This window comes from Echinops telfairi, unplaced genomic scaffold (assembly GCF_000313985.2).
Source record: "Echinops telfairi isolate 266 unplaced genomic scaffold, ASM31398v2 ScPeMD7_21;HRSCAF=78, whole genome shotgun sequence".
Lineage (NCBI taxonomy): Eukaryota > Metazoa > Chordata > Mammalia > Afrosoricida > Tenrecidae > Echinops > Echinops telfairi.
The window spans coordinates 16917334-16927350 of NW_022103918.1; the positions used below are offsets into that span (position 1 = coordinate 16917334).

The 10017-nt window shown below is 41.4% G+C and overlaps 1 protein-coding gene across 1 annotated transcript in view; it reads right to left on the bottom strand.

The window, feature by feature from the left end:
* Positions 1-10017, bottom strand: part of TMTC1 (transmembrane O-mannosyltransferase targeting cadherins 1) — a gene marked incomplete at its 5' end in the record, with an annotated part of 332295 nt that overhangs the window by 294307 nt on the left and 27971 nt on the right. Inside the window, 2 exons of the mRNA XM_045288470.1 lie at positions 1975-2151; positions 4378-4451. Of these exons, the coding sequence (XP_045144405.1) occupies positions 1975-2151; positions 4378-4451 (251 nt within the window). The remainder of the gene's footprint in view (positions 1-1974; positions 2152-4377; positions 4452-10017) is intronic.

Below are 10017 nucleotides of genomic sequence, written 5' to 3' on the forward strand. Positions count from 1 at the left end.
GAGAGAGGTGAAACAAGAGAAGAGGGATTCTCCTCGAAGTCACAGAGGAGTGTCAGGTTCATGGTTTTCTGGGCCTGAGCTTGGGCCAAAGTGAAAACTGGACACTTTTCCATGTCTCAGATTTTCTAAGCTCTATTTAAATTATCTCCAAGTATCTCATGACCAGGCAAGAAAGGGATCAGCATTTAATGACTCATCTCAGCTTGTGGCCATGCAATTTTACAGTTCTTATCATTCCGTCAACAAGGGATAGGGAGCGGAAGAGGGGGATCCGCATGTCAAATTGTTAGTGACTCGGGCCTGGGAGGGCGGAGAGCATCATGTCCTTAAACTTTTAATATGCGTGAGTCACTCCTTTCACCTGTGCATTCACAGGGTGAAATCATGTCCTCTCATTTTTTTTAATGAAAATGAACCACTAAGTAAACTTCTTCTTTAATTTGAACATAATGTATGAGTTGTATGATTTACACTGGCCTTTCATTCAATTCCACTAGGAACCATCCGAAATCTTAAGTAGCAGCAGCACCATCACCCGACTAAAGGAACAGGCTCCGAGTTAGCAGTGCTCTTTGATGGACAACATTTGTTTGAATTCAAATGCTGCCTTAGTTGTCTCGTGCTGCTGTATCAGGAATATCACAAGTGGCGGACTTTAGCAAAGAGAAACTTATTCTCTTAGCACTTCAGACTAGAAATCCTAATTCAGGGGAGGGGGCCACTTCTAAGAAAAAGCTTTTGTTCTCTGTCAGCTCTAAGAGAAGATCCTCATCTCCTTCAGCGTCTGTGGGCCCACTATGCCTTGTAGATCTCCATGTGTCTTGGAACAACAGATTACAAATCAGGATCAGAAATGGCTAAACATACAGTTCTTCAGTCAGGACCGCTTCTTTGCCAGGATCACAGACAGGCCATTCTTTCTGTATCTCAGTCCTGAATCCACACAGTGGGTGTGCCAACCCACTCCAGTTTCCACTCTGCTTGGGCAGGTGTTACAAGGCTCATTAACTCCATCGACACGTGGCCAGAGTTGCCCCACTCTGCCAGCAAGCTTTCAGCCTGCAGGCACTTACTGTCTCGCTCCACGGGTTGGCACACCCACTGCACCATCTCCTGCCACTCTTCCAATTCTGCTGCTAGCAGTTCTTTGTTGCCACTTCTCACTGTCTTGAACCATTCTCCAGTGCTATAGCTTTCTGTTTCCTGGGTCTGGAAGGCTCTCAGAGCAAGGGCCCCAGGTCCAAAGGATGCCCTCCACTCCTGGCTCTTCTTCCTTGGAGGTAGTGAGGCCCCCAGAACTCTGCTTACCTGTGCAATCTCTTTGATATCTCAAAATACAAGCTAATCCAGTAGATTGTGTCCTAATTAATATAACTGCTTCTAAACCTGTCTCATTAATATCATAAAGGTTAGGACTTACAACACAGGCTAGTTACATCAGATCACAAAACAGAGGATGATTACATAATGCCAGGCAGGCATCAAGGTCTAGTTAGTTGGATGCGTTTGGGGGGGGCAGGTGGGGAGACGTGGGGGGTGTAGGACACACTTAAATTCATAACAGAGATTCATGATCACTTGTGAAAACCGTATTAGCATTTGAAGCCACTTATGTCCCAAGATTTTCTTCATGAGACTGAGTCAGAATCTACTTGGCTATAAATATGCAACTCAACCAAGAAAACGGTATGAGTTTGCAGTTCTCATAGATGCTTTTCCACTCCCAAGCCTCGCATCATAAACACGACTTCCTCGTTCTCACTGGTTTGGGAAGTGAGAGCCTGAATATATGAAATGTACTCACGTTAGTAAATCCTGTTCACTGAACTGGTGTCTAGACTGAGATTGCATGGAACAATGGTCCTGCTTTTATTTATTTATTGTTCAATGAAAGCCCGTTTTAAGCCCCTTGTTTCAAGTAATTCCTCTCTGGAATACGCAACGGCATGATATGAAAACTTGAAAATGACTTACGAGTTCTCTTCCTTGTGGGAGAGGGAGAAGAGATCATAAACCACGCACACGCCAAACACCGTAAGGCCGGTCTCTTTCACCAGCATGGCACAGGTCCCCAGAGCCAAACTGAGAAGCAAGAAGAAGGGAGACGTCGTGCGAGGGAAGCATTCCCCACCACCACACTGGTCCAAACTCCTGAAAAACAAGGGGAGAGGCTTTCAACCCAAGAAGAAATACGGGTGACTGGAGACACCACTTTGAAAGATGAAGTCAAATAGAAACATTTTATTCTACGTAGTTATAAAAACCAGCAAGGAGTTTTATTGAGCTTACTGGTCATAGAATTATTAACAAGTTCAAGGATGAGGGGAAGTTGCTATACAATGACAGAGGATCCATTAGATACATGATGGTGTATGCTAGCAAACACCAGGAAGCCATTTAAATTACTATCAACAATGTATACTTAGTGGCACAGAAGATATTTCCGTGAATATACTTTAAGCAAACAAGCCAGGTTACTAAGCAACACACAGGGGCTGTAGAGTCAGGGTCCCTGGGTTCAAATCCCAGCTCTGCAAACTTAACGGAGTGTTGTGTGGCAAACCGCTTTGCCTCTCTGTGCATCAGTCCCCTGCAGAGTGAAATGGGACCAAAGCGTTGCTGAGAGGATTCCATGGATTATTAAAGGTCAAGTGTTAGCACAGCAGCATCATGATTCCAGTGTAAATGGCTCTACTTGCCACGATCCTGATCTTCAGTCTTTTCCTTTGACAATTCTGGATTTTATGTATTAGGGGAAATGTGTTTTTTTTCTCAGTAGAGTTTGTACCCTGGATTTTTCAATAACTCCTCAGTGTGGTACATGTTTCCTTTCACCTCACAGAGCAGAACCCTCACTTTTCCCGGCAGCAGTTGCCACACCCATTTGCTCTTCTCCTTGGAGGTCAGGGCGGTGTCTGACGCTACAGCGTCTTACCTTTGTTGTCTTGTCCTGGAATACCTGCGTGAAATGCAGCGCAAAGTTCTTAGTGGCTTTGTGTTCTTCTAGAGAGCTGCCTCAAATCTTAGATTTGTAAAAGTGGGAACAGCTTGCTCCACAGAAGCCTGTAAGCGTCTGGCTCATTCTCACCCAGGTATGAATACGCAATAGGCCTGATCTTGTACCCAAAGAAATCAAGCAGGACTGAAAAAGCCCAAGAGAACACCTTTACACGGGGGTGGAGGGGTGGGCGGTGGGGAGATGGGGGGTGAGCATTCACCTTATTGTAAAATCATAATAAATAAAGATAATTAATTACTGAATTAGGGTTTTTGAAAAGATTTTCACAATGTCATTTCAGACAAGCAGGTCACAAAGCCACAGCCAGGAGACAAGGAGGGAGTCCTCACTTTAAAACCTAGACCCCCAAAAAAGATTTAGTTTATTTCATCCTTGATCCAAGGACAAATGGTCTCTTTAAAAGGCTTTCCTCAATTTTGACACTACTGGCCAGATCATGTTTTGTTTGTTGGTTTTCTGGGCCAGCCAAGTACATTGTGCAGCGTTAGTATCCTTTGAATCTACCCATTAGATCAGTATGATCTCCCCAGATGTGGTAGCCCAAAACGTCTCCAGATACTGACATATGCGCCTGAGAAGGGGGAGAGAGAGAATCACCCCACCTGAGAATCACCGGTTTATAACAGTGCCTCTCAGAAAGAGTTACTGGGGCTGTTCATGAGCCAATCTGAACATCAAGGTTCACAAATCCCTAACCAGGCATACACACACACACACCCCTTTTGCTTTGTCTAGACCAGTCTTTAAGCCACCTGTTCTGACTCAGAGTCCCTTCTGAACTCATCCCACTCCCTGGTGAAAGGATGGGTGCATTGCAAGATCACAGTAGAGTTTAGCAATGCTACTCTCCATGCAGCCTCTTTATTTCAAGCTCTGGGCTACTTTGGTGAGGATTACAAACAGAATAAAGAGAGATTGCTAAATTAGATGACAACCCAAAGGAACAGTCGAATTTAAATAAACCGCAAGCACGTAAATGTAATAAAAGGCTGCACCCCAGTATATTTTGGCTCACAGGGTAAGATTCCAAAATCCATTTATGGGAAAAACATAAAATAAAATAGAGTAATAGTACACAAGAAGCAAGAGCTTGTTTTCCCAGCTCTGGGAAACCACTCCCCTCATGAAGCTGGGCTACTGTTTAGAATGTGGCAGGAACAGATAGCAACCCAGGGTCAGGGAAGACGAGGTGTACTTGTCCCTGGGCTCTAGAAAGCGCATGAAGAATCCCGCTGCCTGGAAGGCTGCCCCTCTCTCCCGGGCTGATGCTCAGTGTGCGCACACAGCAGACTCTAAGGACCCCAAGGGACAGCCGGGGTGCAATCCCAGAGCAGGGCTCTAACAGCCGGCATACATACCTATTGTAGGAGAGAAAGGTCAACAGAAACAGCAGACCTGCTAGCACGTCAGCTCTGCCAACGATTCCAGCCACCTAGAAATGTAAGACATAGAACATCAGAACATCACTTTCAGAAAGCCAATACCAAAACAGGATACGGCTAACCACCTGCCATTATCATACACATTTTAAATTTACAGAAGGAGAAAAACTAAAAGGGATGAGTTTTCATGCTTAATTTCATTTTTAACCTCTTCTATAGAGGGTTAATTCAGAGCAGCAAAGTTTACTGACTGGTTGAGATACTCAAAAATATCTCTTGAGTAATGACTGAGTGTCACACGCTGGGCTAGTTTCAAGGTACCAAAGGGTATTTACAGAGGACTAGGGGGGAAAATAAATTGAATAATAAATAATTCTCACAAGAATGGGAATGAGTCTGAAGGCAAGACTGACACATGCATGTAGAATACAAAGTGCTTTTCTCTAGCAGTTTCTTATCCCTGTCACTAAGAGCAACTCTGGTCCAAATACCAAGCGCCCCCTCCAACTAAAGAAAATCTGGGATCCTCGGAGAAGCATCTGATTCAGGGATTTAGGCTGCAGGGAGAAGAGAAGCTCGGAGCATCTTATGTCAGAAGACAAGGAAAGGCTCAACAAATGACAGGTTCATATAAAAAAGGCACAGGAGTCAATAAAAAGTACTCTCGTTGACCAAATCTGAGACATTTTTAATATTAAAATTAAAAGACAACAATGAACTATAAACCATTAGGAAAAAAATAATTATCTATGAACACACATATCAATTCATACATGATGCATAGACACAGTAAGCAAGTGAATGGTGGAGACACAAGTCTTCCTTACACTAAAAAATGTTCATGAATGTGGAGGGAGTTGGGAGAGTTAGAAAATAACTATTGTGAGGAAAGACTGGATGAAAGTGAGAAACATCAAGAATTATTAAGGCAGATTGGAACTCTATTACGTTGCTGGTGGATTTGAAAATATGTTTAATCATTGTGGAAAGTGATACAGTGCTACCGAAAAGAAATTACTAAGAGACAACAAAGCCCACATGGAAGAAGCACACCAGCCTACCCCGACACAATCACTGAAGACACAGTGGGTGCATAAGCAAATGCGCTGAAGAAAGCTGATGGTGCCCAGCTGTCAAAATATATAGAATTTGGGGTCCTATAGGCTGGAAGATAAACAAGAGGCCATCTAACTGAGAAACAACAAAGCCCACAAGGAAGAAGCACATCAGCCTGTGAGAACACAAGGCATTGAAGGGATTAGGTATCAGGCATCAAAGACGGAAAGAAAAAAAAACCATAGCATTGTGAATGAGGGAGAGTGTGGAGTGGGGACCCAGGGCCCATCTGTGGGAAATTGGACATCTCCTTGTAGAAGGGCTGCGCGGAGGAGACGAGCCAGTCAGGATGCAGGGTAGCAAAGATGAAATATACAATTTTCCTCTGGTTCTTGAATGCTTCCTTCACCCCTCTATCATGATCCCAATTCTACCTTACAAATCCGGCTGGACCAGAGGATGTGCACTGGTACCGATAGGAACTGGAAACACAGGGAATCCAGGGCGGATGACCCCCTCAGGACCAGTGATGAGAGTGGCGATACGGGGAGGGTGGAGGGAAGGTGAGGGAGAAAGGGGGAACAGATTACAAGTATCTACATATAACCTCCTCCCTGGGGGATGGATGGAAGAGAAGTAGATGAAGGGAGATATCAGACAGTGTAAGATATAACAAAATAATAATAATTTATAAATTATCAAGGGTTCATGAGGGAGGGGAACAGGAAGGGAGGGGGAAAATGAGGAGCTGATACCAAGGGCTCATGTAGAAAGCAAATGTTTTGAGAATGATGATGGCAACATAGGTACACATGTGCTTGGCACAATGGATGTATGTATGGATTGTGATCAGAGTTGTACGAGCCCCCAATAAAATGATTTAAAAAAATACCATACAACTCAGCGACATTTTTGCTGGGCATATACCCTGAAGAAGTAAGAGACAGAACACAGACAGAAGCATGTTCTCCTGTGTTCGGTGCAGCACAGTTCACAAGAGCAATGACCCAGAAACCGTTGAATGGATAAAGGAACTCTGCTATACACACACAAGGAAACACTGTGCATCCCTAAATGCGCAACGAAGCCAGGAAACCCTAGAAACCGGCATGCTGAGGGAAGTCTGTCAACCACAAAAGGACAAATATTGTATGAATCCACTGCTATGAGGATGAACATCAAAACTAAGGCAGGCTTCTGCTCGCAGGTCATGTCATCTTCTAATCCCGTCTCCCAAGCACTGAGGCAGAGAGCCTTCAGAGTGCCCGTGAAAACACATTGTCACCTCCTCTCTATGTACCTTAAAAAACCAACTTGACAGAGGAGACCTCCCCTCCTCTGGGGTCAGGGTCTCAAGATTGGAGAGGGGAAGACAATTCCATTGCTTCCATGTACACTAAGGTCGCTCCAAATCAACAGGCATGCCTACAACGACCTTACTGGAAATTCAAGTCAGGACATGGGGAGGGGGTGTGTGTTTATATGTCTTAGAGAGGTAATTACATTTCTGTTGGTGGGTAAACCAGGTTGAACACCCTCACATTGGGGAAAAAAAGCCCCAACAATACTCATATAGAACCCAAGGGTGGGGGGATACACCCAGTACTATGTTCTAATTGGACACTTTTGACGTAGTGTCTACCCAATCCTTGGTAAACCAGGCCATGTGTTAGAGACTACTGGGACTTTAGACTGCCATTTTGAGGCATACAAACTTTTCATAGGCCAGAACACCATAAGGGTTCTATATGGAAATCCCACTGAACAAACTGGGATTTACCTCAAACTTTTCTGTAGCAGATTTAAGGAAGTAACACATTCCCTTGTATGTGAGCCTGAAATATCCTAGCGCAACGGTTCTCAACAGGGCAAAGGACCTTTTCACAGGGTAACCTGATTCATAACAGTAACAAAATTACATTTATGAAGTAGCAACGAAGAGAATGTTATGGTTGGGGTCACCACCACATGAGGAACTGTAGGAAAGGGTTGAGAACCACTGCCCTAGTGTGAGATGCAGCAGATGCCTGTTATCCCAAGGTTTGGGAATTGGTGGCCATTGGACTTTGGTTCACATCTCTGGATTTCAGGGTGCCCAATGAATGGTGGCCCAAGATTACTACCATATATTTATTATTCTAATGTACTCCTTGATTTCTTATAACATGTATTAGTCTGGTAGACATGGTTCTGCCTTTGTGAATGAATGTTATGGAATGTTTTGTGTTATCTCCAATCCCCACTGTTCATGTAACTTGTGTCCAGTCACTTAAGTGTTTAATCTGTACAAGTCGACAATTCTGTATTGCAGACTGAAAAGTCAGCCTATACATATATAATTTCCCTTTCTCAACAGTGTTTTAAATTCTATACGGTAGTGTTATTAATAACACTATCAACAGAATTACCATATGGCCCATGGGGATGGTTTATAATGTTCTCTATCATGAAATGATAGTGCTGTCTTTAAATAAAGCAGAGACATTTATAAACTATAAATATATGAATGAGTTTTGGGCTCAACTTTAATTCTAGCCTCAATCATAAGAATTAATTAATATTTCTTAATATATAATATTTTATTCAATGGCCCTACTTAATATTTGCCCTCAATGAGATCACTGAAGTAATCTATAACAAAGTGTGGTGAAAAAACCAGATGGTGCCTGCCTATCAAAAATAATAGCATCTGGGATCTTTAAGACCTGTCTACAATCAAGCAGCCATCTAAGGGAGGCATGTCATTAAATTTACATGGAAGAAGCACATCAGGTGGTGTGGTTCAAGGATTGTAAGTAAAATCCAAATCCAAAGGAAGGAACGGTATCAAAGCTTAAATTGTGAATCCCTCGTTTGCAGAAGGCTATGGATCAGAGTGGAAGCCCAAAAATCCATTTGCAGGGCTCCCACATGGACTAAGCCTCTAGTGAATCTTTGTTGATCATAGTTAATGGATGTGAATAGCCTTGTTATCAGACAGAGCATGGTAAGGTTCATTATGGCAGATGCAATTAGGTTCAATGTAATACTCTATCATTGCATCTCCCTATTGGCCCATTTTAAAGTTATTTCAGTTTTTAACATTATCTGCTTTCATTTTGATAGAGGTTTTTGTTTTGCTTTCTGATTATGTTTTATATGTTATTTATATAATGTTTTAATGTATGATATGTTTTATATATGATCATATATATATATGATTTTTTATATGAAATCCAGATAGGTAAATCTATAGACAGTTACTAGATTTACTAGATAACCTAAGGGCATAGCAGGTAAGGTTGAAGGGAAATCTGGAGTTAACAATAAGTACACCAAAAAAAATTCAAACTTTATTGTGGTGACAAATGCATAAATCTTAAGATGACTTAACAATTAAATTATATATGAACTATATGTCAATAAAACTATTTCTAAAATTGTATACTATAATTTAAATCATATACCAATGGACAATCTTTCAATGCAATCTAGGCTAATTTATAGATAATGAAAGAAATCCAATAGTTAAAAACTTATTTCTCATGTAGCAATGATAAAATCTCTAAATAAATTTTGCTGGATTCTTTGAGACTCAAAAAGAATTAATGGATGCTAAAATAACTTGTGTGAAAAATTTGATAAGGCATAGGGTATTTTCCCATAGTTTCAAAGCATCTCCTCACTGCTTATTGCTAGCTGGGCAAACAAAGAAAATAATCATTATACTGTGGAGAAACTGGATTCCACCACATTACAGCTTGATCGTGTTATCAAAAATCAACGTGACCAATAAAGGGCAGAGAGACATTGCAGGCTTTTGCATGGGATCTTCTGAGAATGACAAAGCATTACTACTATACAGTGTAGCTAGAAAAACATATCCTGAGCCCAATTATGAGAAAACACAGGCAAACTCAAGATGAGATAGGGTCCATAAAATATTCATGTACATGTCTGGAATGATATATTAACAAATAATAAATGAATGTGTCTTTATTGTGGCCAATATACATGGAACATAAATTACTTACCATCTCAACAATGAAATTAGTCATGTTCATTATGCTGTTCAATCATCACCATTATCAGTTTCTAAATTTTCCCATCACCCTTAATAGATGCTAAGTATCCCCTAAAAACCACCAGTCTCCCTTTTTCTCTCCCTCCCTCCCCCCAGCCTTATACAAACTAATTTGTATCAAGTGGATTCTGACCCACAGCAACCCTATCCGTTTAGCTTCCACGCCTGCGAGCCTTTACAGAAGCAGACTTTTGTTAAACAGCAAGTGACTATCCAGTGCTCCTGCAGGGTTCTTTATTCACTCCAGTAATCACTAATCAACTTTGGTCTCTATACACTTGACTATCCCACATATTTTAAAACATTAAACAGTATGTGTACATATACATGTTTGTCAAAAGTTTGTAGGGAAATTTACCTTTGAAGTCCTCTCAAATGGTGATTTAATATTTAATATTTGATATTTGAAAATTTAATATATCAAAAAATATAAATCTATAATAAATATGTGTATTATAGATTTATCTCTTTTAGTAATATATTGCTATTATATATTC